The following is a 19,308-nucleotide window of genomic DNA, read 5'->3' on the forward strand; positions in this document are numbered from 1 at the left end:
GAAGAATCTGAAATAAAATGAGGACACAAACAGCCTGTCAGAAGCTCTAGATAAAGGTACAAGTTTCTATCACCAAGGCCTCTAAGATCTTTTATAAAAAGTCTTAATTCTATGTCAAAGACCACCACAAAAATCACAAATTGCAAAACTGAGCAAAGAAATACTTATATTTAATCACATGGCTGGTAAAGAAATTATTTTTCAGCAGAGTATGATATTCCAATGACTTAGGAACTTGAAACACAGCTGTTAATGACATAAAAAACTAGAGCCAGTAAAAAGCTTAGAGTCAAAAAGTTTAATTTTATTACAATTATTTTTAAAGTCAACTATGATCTTGACAAATATCATGAGTAAGTCTATAGCAAGTCCCTAATTTCTGAGATACAAAAGACAATAAATATAGACTCAAATCTCAGCCTACAAACAAGAATCTAAATCTACCTGTAGCGCAGTGTGGTTTCAATATCTCAAAGATACGGTGCTACGAGGAATCATACCATCAAGTTATTGCTCGCTGACAACCATCAGACAGTTCTTCACAGACAATGCACAGTGTGTGGCGCCTTTGGGCCTCCATCAAAGTCCCCCGCGGGCCTGCTGTTCTGGGGGACAATCAGAGATGGCACCGTGGTGGCACTGGTCCTTCTGGCGGGAGGACGGGGTGTGGCAGGTGCTGAAACACACCACCGGAAGCAGGGCAAGGAGCCGACCTCCCAGTAGTCCAATAAGTGGTCCCATTTCTTGCAGAGAACAGGATTGTCACCATGGACTTTTCGGAGTACAACACAGGGCACCTTGCCCAGCGCGGCGCATCAGCTTCCTGCCAAGCTCTGCTCCAGCGAGCTGAGCATCCTTCACCAACAGTGGCTGCTCCAAGCCTTTATCTTCTTCCAGAGCTCCTTCCTCACGGCTTTCACTGTCATTAAAATGAGTCTTGAGAAATTTCTGCCACAAACGATCACACTGTTTCTTCTTAGTGGTAACGGAGATTAATTCTTCATGAACTAAACGTCTGCAAAGTTTCAGGCCAAGCTCCTTTGTCTTGGTTTAATTCTTGGGTATAGCTGTTAAAAGAATTTTTAAAATATTTATATATGCACAGACATGGGAGTGTAACACACCTTCAAAGAAATTAGGGGGCTGGGGGTGGGGGGACGTTGATGTCACGGGAGAGAAATTAAACCAAAGAAAGGACTCTCTGCCATGTGAAGCAACCAGAGTAGCTGAATACCTCTTGTTGTCATAGGGGTTCCCTCAACGGGAACACCCCTGGTGCAGTGATATAAGATCTGGGATGTCTCAGAGCATTGACTTCCTCTACGCAGCCTACTCAACTGCAAATCAAGTCCAACAAGGACCACAAAGGACTAGAAGTGACTTGCAATATGCTATAAGCTCCAACATGGAGAACTTCTGTTCTGAGGGAAAGGATAAGGAGTTGAAAAGTCTCTTTGAACTTTATGCACAATGGACGTCACATGGCGTCAAGGGACTGGAGACCGTCACGGACGAAATGCCACAGACTAAAAGTCTACAGATTTGAGGGAGGATACGTGGAGGTTTTTTGTTTTAGGATCTCGTGCTTTTGTGTTTTCCATAACAAGAGCCGGGAAGGAGAGTGTTCATGAAGCCAAGAGCAAGTCAGACTAGTCATTCAGCTGGCAAACAAAACCAAACCCTTCCTCCCGCCTTCTCCTCCTCCAAACAAAGGGGAAAAAAAGAAAACCGAATCAGACTTCAAGCCAAAGCTGAAAAGTTAACTGAGGGATCAATGTTATATCAAGGACTGCTTCTCTCTGTGAGGAAAGATACTTGGCCAATACAGTCTTCAAAACTTGTATGTGAGCCTCTGACTAAAAATTCAACATTTAGGCAATTTCCTTTTTAAAAAAACTTCAAAAGAAACCCAAGGAAGTTGTGTAGAGGCCACCCAGGAAATCTTTCTACCCAGGAAAGATTTCCAAAGGACTAAGAATATTTAAATGTTAGATTAAAATGAAAATCTTCAATCCAGTCCACTGATTTCAGAACCTGTGAAAGCCATACACAGGAGGAGAGCTTGGTATCTGACCAAGTGCTTCCACACTTGGGAACGAATCATTCTCCCCACGTTTCAGTAACCACTGGACCTCTCTGTTAGAAAATTAAAGTAAGACCCAAATAATCAACTACTTCTAAGGGGCAGAGCTTTCCACAAGAAACTATAAGAAGTGAAAGTACACATTTGCTCTTGGTGTTCATTAAAGAAGGAAAGTGGCTGCATGTAAGATTATGCTTCTCTGGCACTAAAGTCTTTGTAGAAGCAAACAGGAGGGCTCAAAAGAGAAGCATCTCTGTATTTCTACTTTTGTCTGGTAATTTAAAAAGCGTTTTTGAATGGCTTGTGTTTTTTTTTCTTCCATCTTCATTACAATCAGATGAATAAATATTATCCAAACCCCAAATGTTTAACTTAATAATAAATTTTGCTCCCAGGAAGACAGGCATCAAGATGAAAGTGAAAGTGAAGGTCGCTCAGTCGTGTCTGACTCTTTGCGACCCCATGGACTATACAGTCCATGGAATTCTCCAGGCCAGAAAACTGGAGTGTGTAGCCTTTCCCTTCTCCAGGGGATCTTCCAGGTCTCCCGCATTATAGGCGGATTCTTTACCAGCTGAGCCACAAGGGAAGCCCAAGAATACTGGAGTGGGTAGCCTATCCCTTCTCCAGCAGATCTTCCCAACGCAGGAATCAAACCAGGGTCTCCTGCATTGCAGGCAGATTCTTTACCAACTGAGCTATGAGAGAGTCAAGATGTATGAAGTCATTTATACTGTACATCAAACAACAAAGGAGAAGAATGAGTCAGAATGAGGAGACGTGGGCCAGAATCCAAGCTCCAGATCCCAACACTGAAGTCATCTTAGCCATCTCCCCAGAGAGTAATGCCCAGGCAGAGGGACACTCCCAGATGCACCCTGGTTTAGGACCTCAAGCTGGGCAGAAGCTCTCTGAAGGCACAGACCATGCTGGCCTGACAACTGATGAAAATACAGTAAAAATATCTCCCATTTGCTGTACATTAGACTCTGTCCAACTATACTAGCCTTTCCCTGAAAATACCCCCAGAATGCCTGCCCAAAGAGTGTAGCCCCTTCAGACTAATATAGATATGTTATTGGTTTATATGTGCTGATATGATTTGATTACTTTCTTGGTTTATATGAAACAAAATTCAGTGGTAGAGCAAGAACAAAGAATCTTGCCTCTGGTGCCCTGTTCAAACTCTAGCAGATTCACAAATCCCAACTTAAATACAAAATGTATTTCAAATTTCATAAGCTCAATTCCCATCACATTGTCCAATTATCTTCACTCTATTTATAAATGAAGATGGAACCCCAGACTTATAGGGGCTGGTAAACCTGTAAATATGCTATTGACCATAACAGGAAATCACTGGAAAGGAGGTTCTGGGTCTAAATTTAAGACTATCAAAAATGTTAAATTCCACTTATTAACAAAGGGCAGCAGGCTGCACTGAAGCTACAATACACAGCCGTTTTCCCCAAGCCCCTCTCTGATACACATAAAGACATCATTCACTTACTCCCAGCAAATTGCGTGGAACATATCCTTCCTTGTCGTTCAGGCGGGCCCACCACCATTCAATCTCATCTTCGTCTTCCCTGCGCACGATCGTCATGCAATCTCCTTCTTTCATGGGCAGCTCGTCGTCATTCTGAGGTTCATAGTCCCAAAGTGCATAAATGACCCCTTTATTCATTATGCCCATTTTCTCCTGAACTCCTAAAATCATGTAAGATACAGCACAGAGTAAGTAACTCAGAGGATACCACGCTCAGAACCTGCAGCTCCATGAAACTAAATGAGAAGTAATGGGGACCTGCTGGAATGGGAGAAACTACTACATTAAACATTCAATAAATAAACTTCCTGGGGCTGGGGAAGGAGAGGAATGCCAGCAGGGTAGAAGAAACATATAAAAGACAAGTTAATGTATGCTATTAGCTTTAAACTAGCTCTAAAATTAACCAACACTTTATAAGCAGCTCTCAAAACTACTCTCACTCAGAATACAAAAACAATTACAAACCCAGGAATGAACAAAACAACTGTTCAAGTCTAGAATATTAAAAAAGTGAATGAGACATCTGTCAAATTTTAGCAGACTCACTAAGTGTAATGACCCAGGAACTGTGGGATCATTTCTGTTCTCTACCTAAAACTTACAGCAGGCAGAGAAAAAAAGATCAAAATGTTGTCCCTGTTAAAGTGGTTTCTATTAATTTCCAAATAAGGAAAGATGGAAGAAATAAATATATATAATGTCAGAATGCAGAAAGAGGGACAGGTATTAGGATATAAAAGTCTATGTATAGTCAACTTGAATGAGAATCAGAATTCTAAAGGTCACTGGAGTCCACAAACTGGGGGAAGGAAAAAAAATCCCCAAATGCTCACTTTTTACCAGTGTTAACAACAGATGTACAGATGAACTAGGACTGCAGGTTTCATCTTTCTCCATTTATACCTCCCCATCCTCTAAGGTGACGCTAAGGAGTCGCAATCATCAACAGGCAGGCAACACAGGGGAAGGGGAAGAGGAATTAAGACAAGAATCTCCTGAGCAAGGCAGACTTCATTACTATTATTATTTTCACTTTTTTAGAAAAGCCAGAAAAATACCTGCTTGCTTATGAATAGTCAGGTCTTTCAACTTACGTGAACCTAAATTATTCATCATAAACCTATTTTTCCTGTGTCAGTTAATGATGTTGCACACGCTACCTGTCTCTCACTCTGGGAAAAACTAGAAATTAAATCATTCTTTTCCAAAAGAAGGCTCTGACCCTGATCTAGAGGGTCAGGTTTCTACTCATGGGGACAAGTGAATTTCCAATTTTCCTGCTTATATAAGACATGCAAAATATGAGAGATTCACAAGGACAATAAGACTTGATACAACCATCATTCCACTAAGTTTTAAAGCTGGCCAGATTTGTTATCTGTTTGGGATGGAATGATGCACTCGAAATAACAACTCGAGTCTCAATTCCAGGAAATCATTAGACATGAAAGACAATTTCTCATTGTTTATCAAACTAAGAGTTACAAATTATTGTTTTAAACAGTTTCTGAGGGCCTAAAAACATGCTCCACCTCACTGGTAATTTGGGAAATGCAAACTAAAGCCACAGTGGGATAGGATTCCAAACCCACCGAAGGTTAGAGAGAACATGGAGCAGGACGAACACTGCTTGACAGGCCTCCCCGTGACCTGGCAACTACTTCTAGGGACACCAGGAGACGGAGGACAAAAATGGTCACCAGGGCGGAAGGAAGGAAGCAAGGAAGAGAGAGGGAGGGAGGGAGGAACGAAGCGGGAAAACAACCCAATGTCTGCCCGAAGTAAAATGGGAATACAGCTCGCGGGAGAGTCCCAAAATGGAACAGCAGCACAGTGAAGAGAAACGTCAGCTACAGGCAACACCACCAGTGACTCAAAAGCCACAGTGAATGAGAAAGGAAGCCAGGCATCACTAGTACCGTTTCTTCTATATAAAGGTCCAAAACGGGCAGATAAACAGTATTAGTTGTAGGAGTCATACAGAGGTGATACAACTATTGTTATCAATTCCAGGGGGCAGTCACCAAAGATGTGAGAGGGGCTATGTCAGGAGAGGGGCCCACTGATGGCTGAGAGAGCTCAGGGTCTGTTTCCCAGGCTGGATACCTGGATGCTTCACTGTGTTCAGTCTAGTAGCATCAGTATTTAAACTACACATCAGAACTGTTCTCAGTATCCACGATACATTTCACAAAATCTCCTTAAATGTTTTTAAAAATCACATTCCTTACTTAAATATAACTCAATCACCAGTATGAGCTATATTTTTTCAATATATGTTTTTAATAAAACAAAACACATATTACATAACACTGATTTTTAAACCCAATAATACATCAAAATTATTCTTTGATCTAGAGTTCAGAACACAAACAATAAATGATCATAATATCAACAATGAAAACTAAGAGCTGAGAGATAAAGAAGAGAACCTGCAGTCTGTGGTTCTTCCTCTGACTCTCGCCCTTCTCTCCTAGAGCCTGAAAACAGGCCTAGTCACACCCTGAGCACAGCCAAAGACATTTCACCTTGGGCATCTTCCCATGTCTGATGCCTGAGTGGTTTGGGGTCCTGGGACCTGCCGCCTCATTTGTCTCTGGCTTTATCGCTTCTCCCTTCCTCGCAAGCCAGTCTAAAAACAAATACTAACCTCAACTTCTATTTGTTAGAATTTTTCCCTGTAAATAGCAACGCCAACCAACATCTATCCATCTAAAACCTCAAGTTCATTTTTCTCTGGGTACAGCACTGATGTTATTATCCATTAGAATCATAAACTCAAAAATAAGAGAACAAAAGAGTCCAAAAATTAGCTCTGAAGTACATTCAGACAAGTCTGAATCAGATTCATCTACTTTGTGACAAGTCTGATTTAGCAGGAAAACTCGAATCAGTTGGATTCTTATTCCAACAATGCATTTCTCTTGATCATCTTAGAAGGGGGGAGGAGAGTTCTGCGTACTTATGTGCAAAGATACAGCAAGATACAGCATCATTTGCCAAGTACTGAGGTCTTACTAGAGGATCTTTTGATGGTCAAAAGCTATTAATCCCGCTAGATGCAATGCTGCATCACTGTCTTTTGTTGGTAAAGATGTCCCTGACAATAGCTGCTTCTAGACACACGCGCACACACACACACACAAAAGCTGCATTCACATTTGAGATCAAGGCTGCCCTATTTTCAGTGCCTAGGACAATGTACCAACACAAAATGCTTTCCCAAATAATAAGTGAAAGTCGTTCAGTCGTGTCTGACTCTGCGACCTCATGGACTACACAGTCCATGGAATTCTCCAGGCCAGAATACTGCCGTGGGTAGCCTTTCCCTTTTCCAGGGGGTCTTCCCAAGCCCAAGGATCGAACCCAGGTTTCCTGCATTGCAGACGGATTCTTTACCAGCTGAGCCACAAGGGAAGCCCAAGAATACTGAAGTGGGTAGCCTATCCCTTCTCCAGCAGATCATCCCGACCCAGGAACCAAACCAGGGTCTCCTGCAATGCAGGCGGATTCCTTACCAACTGAGCTATCAGGGAACTCCCAAATAATAAGAACACTTATCATATGATGCCCTAGAGATACAGGATACACGAATGCAGTAATCAATACGTGTGTATCTAGTTGCTCCATACCATACAGAAATTGCGAGCACTGGGTGTAGCCTTCTTCCATCTCCTCGCACTTATCGGCAGCCGTCTGCATATCACTGTAGGTCATGGCAAACACAGCGGCTCCTGACTCCACCAAGAACTTACACACCTGGACGTTGTTACAGGAGGCAGCACAATGCAGGGGAGTCCTGTGGAGAAAGACACAGCAAGGGCTAGAGACGGATTCCCAAACTGCATGACAACTGCTATGACAGAGTGTCTGTAAAGAGAGTTCTCAAGTCTGTCATCTACCAAGCCCCTGCTGAGAACCTTTCACACAGATTTTTGAAAATCAGTTAAACCCAGATATCTGGGCCCATCTGAGAATTACAGAGCCACAAAGGTAAATGTCAGCGTGCGGGACCACACCAGGGCCCGGGCAGCACAGCAGGCGAGAGCAGTCAAGGACATGGACGTGTCTGGTCATTTAAAGCAGGATACAACGTATTTAGTTCACGCTCTAGAGCATCCAGTCTAATTATTTCTGCCACAGTGGAGGTTATAATTCTTTAAATAACAGGTCTTTCCTCAAAACATGCACCTTTAAAGATCCCTTTTGAAGGAACTAAGTTGCACCTAAAGAACTCCCTTCATCCAACACTCAAAATCCTTACTAAAACTTAATTGGGGAAAAAAAAAAAAGCCAATTCAATCTGGATCAGAAAAAATGACTGTAAAATACACATCTCAATCTCTGAGGAGCAGATACTTATGAATACCATGACAGAGAATCTTCTCTAGCATCTCAAAGGTTTTGTAATGTATTATAAATGACTCCAGATTCATAGTAAAGGTGGAAGAGTCAGGACCACTGCTCAAACTCAGAAGACAGGCTTGAAGACATTAATCAGGCCCTGACGTACATGAAATTTCACTTCTTTACCCTCTTCTTTCCCTCCTCGTCATTTTATTCCCTTTGGGTCTTTCAGAACAGAAGTTTATTTCCTATCACCCATCCCAAACACTGTGTTCAATAGTTTGGTGAATATTACTATAGATTTTGAACTGCATGGCTTTTTTAATAGTGAACAATTATATATAATCTAAACTCCCAATATCAGGAAAACAAAGGCATTATGACACATTAAGCATTTGTTTTGCTTATGGTATAAAGTTAAACTAAAAAAGCAGGCATAAAAAAGACAAATACTACATGTTATCACTTATATGCAGAATCTAAAAAATAAATAAATGAATACAAGAAAACATGTAGACTCACAGATACAGAGAACAAACTAGTGTTACCAGTGAGGAAAGTGCAGCAAGGAAGACAAGAAGACAGGGATGAGGGACCCGGAGAGACAGACTACTATGTATGAAATAAATACAGCACGGGCAACAGAGCCAATATTTTAGAAATAACTAAGCAGAGTATAATCTATAAAACCTTTGAATTCCTATGCTATACACCTGAAACTAATAGAATATTGCAACTCATCTCAATTTAAAAAAACAAAACTCCACTGAGAGCTAAACTAAAAAAACAAAGAGACATGAAAAGCTATATATATATATACACACATTCATAAATGAGCTTGAAGGAAATATATTAAAATACTGACGGTAGGGTACACATGGCTTGTTTTCCTCATTTCTCTATTTTTGCATGTTTCCATATTGGGCTCATATTTTATACATATTCATTTTTTTAAACTGGAACCAAAATGCTTCTCAGAGTATCATTTATAACAAAACAAAAAATTGGAAAAACAATCTAAACATCTAACAAGAAGGAGACAGTCACAGTAAACGAGTCACAGCCAAGTGGTAGAAGAGGCTTTTTTGAATCTATGCATATGGGTGTCTGCAATTTATCTGCAATGTAAATTTTATATCACAATTATTTCCATATCAAGAGAAAAAACAGCCTACAAAATTAAAATACTTGAATAAACATGGTGTGATTTACAACTTAAAAAAATTTTCCATATAGAAAGAAGTACATTTTTGGTATTTTCCACTCCCCCAAAAAGCATACCATAATTTAAAATTTTATTTTTCAAAAAATGAAATACAAAATTTCCTATCCATTCAATTATCCTGATAACTTCAGTTATCAGAAGTAACAGTAACTTATTTGGGCCTTTGATATTATTTGTTAATAATAATGTATTATCTTATGAACAATAATATTCATCATTTGCAATAGTATCTCCTAGGATTTATCCACAAACCAGTTCCACAAAATGCTCCATGAAAAATGGATTCCACAGTCAAAAATATTTGGGAAAAGTTATAAATTACTCAATACGATCCCCTCTTAAGAGACGCATGGTAGTTTCAGGGAGGTGGAAGGAAATGCTTAAATGAGCATTTCTCAGATCTGCTGAAGCATGCCAGTGAGCTGTGTACCACTTTGGGACATTTCTTATTTTTATTATTTAACTACTAAACTTCTAAAACTCCATCTGCTTCCAGAATGGGAGTGAGAGGACTGTTACCATGAGGACATGTTAACTCCTTGAAAGCTCTCCCACGTCTCTCCTTTTAGATTATAAACAGCGTGAGGACATGCACTGACATACTTCTTTGTCTTCCAGAAGCACCTACAACACTGCTCCTCTGCTGCCTACACAGCAGATACAACTGAAGCCAGAATGGAGTTTAAAAGAAAACCTTACCATCCATCACTGTCAGCAGCATTGACATTTACACCAAACTGTACCAGGAATTTCACAATTTCAGTGTGACCTGCACACACAGCGTTGTGAAGAGCTGTAATACCTTCATCATTAGGCAGGCTTGGGTCATCAACCTATAACGTCAATAAGAAGGGCGACTGTTACTCAAATTTCTCGTTGCCCGAATGATCAAATATTAGCTGGCTCTTTAGGATTAAGAGAACTGAAAGAGACTCTTGTAGTAATTTTTTTTTTTAAAGAAAATCATAATTAAAACCTACAGAAGCCAAAAAACTGTACCAAGAACAGTTCTAGAAGTAAGATAGACATTAAGTAGGCACTCACTATAAAAAGGTTTTTTAAAAACTGAAAAAGTCCCAGAAACTATAACCTTACAGTCATTTTTGTTTATTTATCCTCCAACTTCCCACCACAAATTAGCGTCTAAGCAGAAGTCACATTTGCCATAAAGAGAATGAAAGGTCAAACTAAAAATATTTTAAATAGCAGGCTTCTGAAAAGTAGGGACCACAATTGAACCACTGCAGAGTACAAATCCATACATGAACAATTTTTAAAGGCGGGTCATGATCTCCCTGGGAGAGCCAAGTACCCCAGACAAAACTGAATGTCCACATTATTGAAATTGTTACAGCCACACTCTTAAAACAGAGAAGCTGGTTGTGGAGCATGCTCAAAAGTTCCTCTCAACAAACCCAACTCCCAAAAGAGAAAACAATGTAAATTACAGTAGCTTTCTGATCAGAGCTTTAAAACAAAATACAAGGTCATATTTATGAAATTAACTAATCCAGTCATACCTCATAAATAATTCTCTGTACAAGGTCAAATTCTCCCTCCAAAGAGGAATCTAGAAGCAAAGCAAGAGGGTTGAATTTCACCCTCATTCCATGCGCGATCCGCTCAGAACCAGTTTTACGCAAGTTTGTCCTTTTGCCCTGCAGAAGAAACACAGGGAAGATTTAGGAGACCAAAAAACAACAAAAAGGAGAGGAGTAACATCTCAGCTGCGTTAGTAAAAAGAACTTTAAAATATATATATTTAGCAGATTTTATTAAAGTGCAACATTATGCTAGAAAGTATATAAATCATAATACATAGCTTATGTGCATACATATTCATATATGCACATAACAGAGTGGAAAGAACTTAACTCTTTAAAACTTAGTGTCACATTTGGGTAACACTGGGCCAAGAGTAAAATCTGTAAAACAGACTGGATATCTGTCAAGGATCAAAATTAGCCAAGACTGGTCTTTAAATTACCTAATATAGTAGAACAAACCCCACATGATTAATCTGAGCAAGAGCACAAACTCTAAATTGTGATAGTTGACATTTACTGAATGATTATTCTTTTATTCTTCGTGAAAACTCTAGTATCCCGTTTTACAGATAAGGAAATTGAGGCACACAGCCTGTAAACATCAGTCAGAGACGGAATCAAATCCAAGTAATCAGGCTTCTTCAAAATCCTTCCTTCTAACCATTTTACAACATAAAGCCTCTTGTAGGGCTGGAGGAAAAGTATATTATAAGGAAAAATATAAAGATCAGTCTGACTTAGATAAACCAGGGAAGAATCCTACCAGTCTTAAAATGCTATCACTATTTTATATTTGAAAATTTTATTGTATTCCAAGATATATGAATAAATTATCAAGTCTTCTCTACATTTTAATACATCAGGCTTAAAAAAACTAGGCAACCAGATCTAACACTCTCTCTAAGATAGGTTTTTTAAACACAACCAACAGAGTAGAAACATTTCCTAGGGTATGATACACCACACTTCTTTCTTTTACTTCAGATGTGGAAACTACTGAGTTTTGAAAAACATTAAGTGGCAATCAATATATTTCACAAATGTACAGTGGCTAAAATGCTGTCTCTTGAAAAAAAAAGAAGTGTAAATATTACATGGCAGCGATAATACAACTCATAAACAGTACAGCCATATCCACTTTCAAACAAAAGTACAAAACAGAGGCTTCTACTTAAACATGCGCTAAGAAGGAAAAACTTTATAAATCCCTTTCCTAGGAAGAGAATAACAGGATCTCTTAGGAACACTAAGAGAATCATGCCTCAGAACTTAGAAGCACGAATTTGTTAAAAAAAAAAAAAAAATAAGTTCTATTTTAAAACATTTCCCCTTACAATTCAATGTTTACTGTCTAAAACTTTTAAACAAATGTTGACTGTAAACTAGTAGCTAAAGCAACCTGCGTGAACTTCCAGATGTTCAAGCTGGTTTTAGAAAAGGCAGAGGAACCAGAGATCAAATTGCCAACACCCGCTGGATCATGGAAAAAGCAAGAGAGTTCCAGAAAAACATCTATTTCTGCTTTATTGACTATGCCAAAGACTTTGACTGTGTGGATCACAATAAACAGTGGAAAATTCTGAAAGAGATGGGAATAACAGACCACCTGACCTGCCTCTTGAGAAACCTATATGCAGGTCAGGAAGCAACAGTTAGTACTGAACATGGAACAACAGACTGGTTCCAAATAGGAAAAGGAGTATGTCAAGGCTGTCACTCTGCTTATTTAACTTATATGCAGAGTACATCATGAGAAACGCTGGGCTGGAGGAAGCACAAGCTGGAATCAAGACTGCCAGGAGAAATATCAATAACCTCAGATATGCAAATTGACACCACCCTTATGGCAGAAAGTGAAGAGGAACTAAAAAGCCTCTTGATGAAAGTGAAAGAGGAGAGTGAAAAAGTTGGCTTAAAACTCAACATTCAGAAAATGAAGATCATGGCATCTGGTCCCATCGCTTCATGGGAAATAGATGGGGAAACAGTGGAAACAGTGTCAGACTTTATTTTTTGGGGCTCCAAAATCACTGCAGATGGTGACTGTAGCCATGAAATTAAAAGACGCTTACTTCTTGGAAGAAAAGTTATGACCAACCTAGATAGCATATTCAAAAGCAGAGACATTACTTTGCCAACAAAGGTCTGTCTAGTCAAGGCTATGGTTTTTCCAGTGGTCATGTATGGATGTGAGAGTTGGACTGTGAAGAAAGCTGAGTGCTAAAGAATTGAGGCTTTTGAACTGTGGTGTTAGAGAAGACTCTTGAGAGTCCCTTGGACTGCAAGGAGATCCAACCAGTCCATTCTGAAGGAGATCAACCCTGGGATTTCTTTGGAAGGAATGATGCTGAAGCTGAAACTCCAAATACTTTGGTCACCTCATGCAAAGAGTTGACTCACTGGAAAAGACCCTGATGCTGGGAGGGATTGAGGGCAGGAGGAGGAGGGGACGGCAGAGGATGAGATGGCTGGATGGCATCACCGACTCGATGGACGTGAGTCTGAGTGAACTCCGGGAGTTGGTGATGGACAGGGAGGCCTGGCGTGCTGCGATTCATGGGGTTGCAAAGAGACACGACTGAGCAACTGAACTGAAAGCAACTTTGGATAATCATTATTTTTTAATACTACCACATCTAAAGATGTAATAAGGGATCAAATGTATAAAACACTTTAAAAAAATCTTTAGCAATATTTATTTATTTTAATTTTTTCGGCCACGTGGCATGTGGGATCCTAGTTCCCCAACAAGGGATCAAAAACCCATGCCTCTCATATGGAAGCGAGGAGTCTTAACCACTGGATCTCCAGGAAGGTACCTAGATCAGTTTTTTAGAAATCCTTATAATATACTATGTTGCCTTTGCCCAGGTTTTAAAAATTCATAGCTTGCATTCCTACTGAAATAAAATTGACTTCAAATTAAACTCTGAAAAAACTGACTTTAAAGACATTCTCACTACTTCAAAGAGGCATAATAAACTCCCAAAGAAAAGCTTAATATTTGGAAGGAGTCCGGGAGACATGTCCAAGTCAAAATACACCAAGTTTTAGAATAGCTTCATGTCATCTAAAATGTACGGAATGCGCAAAAGCAGATCTAAGAGGGAGCTTTCTTTACACACTTACCCCAGGAAACAAGAAAAACCTCAAGTAAACAACCTAATCTTATATCTAATGCAACTAGAGAAAGAAGAACAAAGAAAACCCTATGTCAGCAGAAGGAATCACAAAGAATAGAGCAGAAATAAAGGAACAGATAAAGAAAACAACAGAAAAGATGAATGAAACCAAAAGCTGGTTCTTCAAAAAGGTAAAATTGATAAACCTTTAGCCAGACTCATCAAGAAAAAAGGGAGAGGGCGCAAATCAATAAAACTAGAAACGAAAGACGGAAGTTACCACTGACACCACAGAAATACCAAGGACCTTGAGAGGCTACTACAAACAATTCATGCCAATAATATGGACAACCTGGAAGAAATGGACAAATTCTTAGAAAGGTACAATCTTCCAAGGCTGAACCAGGAAGAAATAGAAAATATGAGCAGACCAACTACAATTGCTGAAACAGAATAAATGTCAGAGCACAAGGAAACCTGAGGGATCACTATGATACCCGGAGATTTCAAACCAGGCTGAAGGTGAGGATGAGGCTAAAGATTGTATACCCTACTCTCTCCTATGCCCCAATTCAAGCAGAACCCAATTCTTCCAGAACCATTACAATTTTATTGATGTCGGAAGTTGGAGGTTCCATCTAAATATGACACTGAAAATCTGGAAATAAATTTCAACGCTAGAAAAAGTCAAGTTTGAAAGAGTGATGTCACCAACAAGAATTTAAAGCATCTGCCTTATTTCACAGCGCTAAACTAATGATCAAAAATTCCAGACGCAGTCTTTCCATTTCCAGTGTTGCTTACCTAACATGCACGCAACACCAGCTACAGAAGCAGCAGCAGACGTGGTATTTATAGGTATAAGAACAAAACTTTTGTTTCCTTCATAAAGAAAGGAGTTCTTCCTAAAAAGTGAAAATGTTCATGACACTGAATATACTGCATTTTGATAACATTTGTAAGATCCACTCTGTGCCAAGAGAATTGCAAAGTGGAAGACATTTGTTACAATCAGCAGTTTAAACACAGATCTTCATTTGTGAATGGCTGTAAGTACTCGCTGGTGTTCTGCTGAGTTGTGACCATCAGCCACCCAGAAGGCTGTGACAAGATAAAAGCTTTCTGCAATGAAAGGTTTTACTTACAGGAGGCAGAGAAACCTGCCCGGTGATCTCAGGCGGACACAAGCTCACAGAGTCTTCTCCCGGGCCTTCTGGTTCCCCAGATGGGTATGGTGGGGGTGGGTAGGGGGGGTACTCCTCCAGGTACACTTCCAGCAGAGGGGGAGCCTCTGGGTTTGGTTCTTCCACACTGTTCTGGAAATTCGGGCTGCTGTCTGGGACTCCTTCAGGCACATACTCGAGGCCTGCAGAAGGAGCTGGCGCGTCACTGCTCTCTGTATTGGCACTCCCGGCCTCCTCCGGGGATGCCAGCTCAGAAACCAGAGGGACCACCTCCTTCTCTGGCTCCACAGGCAAATATGGATTCTGGATCTCCAGGGGGCTTTCCGGGCTGGCAGTCCCAGAAGCAGACTTGGATGGGTAAGCTGGGACAGAAATGGTCTCCATGGCGGCGATGGTGGTCCTCTGATACAGAAGTTTCTGAATATTCGGCCCATTAGGACCCTCGGGTTCTGTAATAGAGCTGCGTTTCTTTAGCGGCCGTGGGGCGTTCGACAGTTTCTTTCGTAGGGCTTCCAGGTCAGCATCACTCTGGTTTCGGTAAGGATTAGATAGGAAAGGCAGTAATTTGGTCGGGCTGAGCGGCCGAGGAATCCTTTCATTTTCGTGGGTCTCCTGAACTGAAGAAACAGGCTCTGTTTCGGGTTCTGGGCTGCCAGATTTGCCCTGGTTATTGGAATAAACGTTCTCTGGGAGCTGCTGTTGGTTCTGAGCAGCAGCAATCACAGGCTTCCCATACACTAATTGGAATTGGGGGGGGGAAAAAAGCCTTGATTAATATTAAACAAAACTAGCAAATAACAGACAGAAGTAACAATAATTAAAGCCTCTTTTAATTTCATAGTTATTACATAAATACCCTTCAATACAACTAATTTTTAAAAATAACAAACAGAGCAAGGTTTCCACCATTGCATAATACATTTAGGTTAAATCAAAACCCTCACTGATTGTAAACAGGCCCCATTATTTTATGTATCAATAAGAAAACGCTGCCGAGTACAACTGTAAGAAATCACTTACATAGCATCCACAATTAAATTGTTGAAATGTAAAATACATAAATAAATAAAATGTCAAACTGTGAAAAAGATTTAGAATCAATGGAAACTGGTGATCCTTTCATGTGTCCAAATTAAAACTAAACATGTGTGATCCCATCTTTTACAGTTTTCAAAAGTAAATCAATGTGAGAAATCATCTGGCTCATAAAATTATTAATAACCACCTATATTTACCAAAATTAGTCCCCTTAGACATTCTATCACCATTATCTAATTCCCAAATTATTACATGAGCAGTTCACACCAAAGACTCATGAAAAGAGAAAGATGAAGTATGTATACAAATTCTCTGCTGTGTAATTACTTCCACAACATTTGGGCCCACAATTACGTGCTTATTTCATAACTAGAAAGCCTTTTCATTCATTTAAAACATACTGAATTTTATTCTAGTCCCATAAAGTAATGACTCTTAGAAAGGACCCAACAAATGACCAGACCATGTACATTTAACACAAAGTAACCTTTTGATGTTTTATATTTAAGTAGTAGCTGTGTCCTCATTAGAACAACTTAAAATAGAGAACATTAAAAAAAAAAAAAAAAAGCCATTCACAGAGGCAGCTGTCGAATCCTCTCTGCCCCAAGAACATCTGGTCAGACCTCGAGCGAAGACACAGCCTTCTGCACGGTAATTACCCACAGACACTCTTCCCCCCTCACCAAGGGGCTTGTCAGTGAACAGGAAGCAAACACACATGGGAAATTCAACACAGGAGGTGATGTCATCCCTGGATTCATTTATTTCATTTTACTCACATTTTATCTACCTATCATTTTCAGCTACCACAACAGCTGGCATTTAGCACAAACTCCTTTAAACTCCCCATGTCAGGAAAAAAGTGAAAGTGAAGTCAGTCGCTCAGTTGTGTCTGACTCTTTGCGAACCCATGGACTGTAACCCACCAGGCTCCCCTGTCCATGGGGATTCTCCAGGCCAGAAAACTGGAGTGGGTAGCCATTCCCTTCTCCAGGGGATCTTCCCAACCCAGGGATCAAACCCGGGTCTCCTGCTTTGCAGGCAGATTCTGTACCGTCTGAGCCACCAGGGAAGCCCAATGCAGAACAGAAGCCATACTGAAACAAAACTCTTGGGACAAAAGCATCAGTCAAAGCAGGTACCAGTCACCGTACTGTTTACAGAGAGAGGGCAGCTCCAGCAAAGGACAGAAACACATCCACGCAGGTAAAGATGAGACCCAGAATCTTACCACTTGGAAAGTGGGGTGCTCGGGGATGGGGCTTGGTCAGCGCACTCTGCACGGCCTGTTGGAAGTTTTTCCCAGGAGCCTGGTGCTGTGTGTACATGGAGTATATGGAGCTGGCGGCCACTGTCTGGGGTTTTCTGAAGGGTGGAAGGAGGGCATCCTTGGAAGGCTGAGGCGTGAAGGGTCGGACAGCGGCAGCAGGGGGACTCTCTTGTTTAGAACCTGGAGGAAGGGTCTGGTCTACTGGGCCCACTGAAGGCCCGCCAGGGCCCAGCAGGCCCCTCTGCTGCTGCACGGTGGGTTTGGGTTTACCTCCCATGGAAGCAACAGCTGCTGACAACTGTGGAGCAGGTCCATCTGGCTTCATGTCGGATGGTGACTGGTTAGTTTGTCCGAAATAAGGCAAATTTATCTGTTTTGGTTTTGATGGGACAGGAGGTGGTACCTTAGCCACATTTTTATTTGCAGCCTGTAAATACACACACACATCCAGTTAAAATATTGTGTAACTGGGTACATGGAATGTTCTAGATAACCTAAGTTTTACAAGTGTCAATATAGACTGAAAAGATTAGCTCTGCATTGAAAGGTCATTACAAAGTTTTAAATCTCTGACTTTAACCACATGTAAAAGGACCTTCAGTAATGCAATACAATTCCTATACCCGGTACTACTTCCTCCAAGTCACCCCTTCCTACTGGGGCAACTGTTTAAGTGTCCACTTGAAAACCTTTTAATTGCCATTTTACATATTCACAGATGGCACCAATAACTGAAAACCATTCCTGTTCAGTGGAACTTCATGCAATCTGGGCCGTGTTGTAAAAAGAAAAAAAAAAAAAAAAAAACAACTCCTAACTGGATCACACAGCCACAGCCTGCCTGTCAAAGGCTGGGCTTCTAACAGTTATGGAAGATTTACCATCAAATAGCTTGATATTGCCTTAACCCCAAATTTTGAAGAGACAACGTAACTAAGCAGTGTGAACACAATGTTCTTTAATGCACTTGTATTTTTTAGAGAGTCGCACAAAATAAGACCCACGAGCCAGTCAGTCATGCCCCTCCTGTATGATGGGAGACCACAAATGCACTCAAGTAACAGAAATGAAAATAACAGAATGCACTTACATTTTCTAATCTTCCAGATTTTGTTTCTTTATTCTCCTTCACATTAATACTTTCTCTTTTGAAAAACGCACAAAGAATTACTATTAAATGTTAAAACTGGGACGTCCTCACATACCTGAGCATCCCGCAGGATGTCTTCACTGCTCTGGTTCTTCCTCAGGGTTCCAAAGGCAGGTGGGGCGGCAGACTGGTCCACGGTGTCGAACATCGAAAAGGGACGCACTTTCTTCTCCTTCTCCCTCAACGGAACCTCTCCATCATCCACTGAAGAAGACAGAAAAAAAAAAAAAATCACTCTAATAATCAAACTGCTTGTAATAAAAATTTCTTATTCACGTTACTCTCTCCACAATCTCTTTGAAATCCTATAGTCATTAAATGCTCTATTTTTAAATTAAGTCGATTAAGGAATAACCCCACACTACAATGCTAGTACCTTAATTCTCTGGCTAAAGGAAGCTGTTCTAGAAATAAACACAGTCCCTGGTTTTAACACACTAGAAAGTAGCAATCTAAAAAAGAATACTTAGAGCCCTCAGACATCCAAAAGAGAATACTCAGGAACAGCACAAGTAAACCTCACCTTGGTCTGGAACATTCCCAGAGCTTTTAGACACAGAGGCAGAGGCTTGGCTAGAGAAAAGATCTGCATTCGGAGGAGTCCAATCAGGGCCAAGCAGATGGATTTTAGAGCCTAGAACATGGAAAAGTAGCTGCAATAACCCGGCATGCTAAGGAGATTCTTAATCGTTCCCTTTGCTGCTAAAATGTTTAATCCCGTGAAAGTGAAAGTTGCTCAGTTGTGTCTGACCCTTTGCGACCCCATGGACTATACATACACAGTCCA

The 19,308-nt window shown here is 40.5% G+C and overlaps 1 protein-coding gene across 1 annotated transcript in view; it reads right to left on the reverse strand.

The window, feature by feature from the left end:
* Positions 1 to 300: 300 nt before the first annotated feature.
* TP53BP2 (tumor protein p53 binding protein 2) overlaps positions 301 to 19,308 on the reverse strand; it is a 66,202-nt gene continuing 47,194 nt past the window's right edge. The window contains exons 10-18 of the mRNA XM_068985917.1: positions 19,045 to 19,155; positions 18,577 to 18,725; positions 17,333 to 17,798; positions 15,022 to 15,797; positions 10,728 to 10,865; positions 9,907 to 10,040; positions 7,268 to 7,434; positions 3,594 to 3,793; positions 301 to 1,067 (exon numbers count right to left, since the gene is read on the reverse strand). Coding sequence (XP_068842018.1) covers positions 1,026 to 1,067; positions 3,594 to 3,793; positions 7,268 to 7,434; positions 9,907 to 10,040; positions 10,728 to 10,865; positions 15,022 to 15,797; positions 17,333 to 17,798; positions 18,577 to 18,725; positions 19,045 to 19,155 — 2,183 coding nt within the window. The 3' untranslated portion in view covers positions 301 to 1,025. The remainder of the gene's footprint in view (positions 1,068 to 3,593; positions 3,794 to 7,267; positions 7,435 to 9,906; positions 10,041 to 10,727; positions 10,866 to 15,021; positions 15,798 to 17,332; positions 17,799 to 18,576; positions 18,726 to 19,044; positions 19,156 to 19,308) is intronic.

The sequence above is a fragment of the Capricornis sumatraensis genome, chromosome 14 (genome assembly GCF_032405125.1).
Source record: "Capricornis sumatraensis isolate serow.1 chromosome 14, serow.2, whole genome shotgun sequence".
NCBI lineage: Eukaryota > Metazoa > Chordata > Mammalia > Artiodactyla > Bovidae > Capricornis > Capricornis sumatraensis.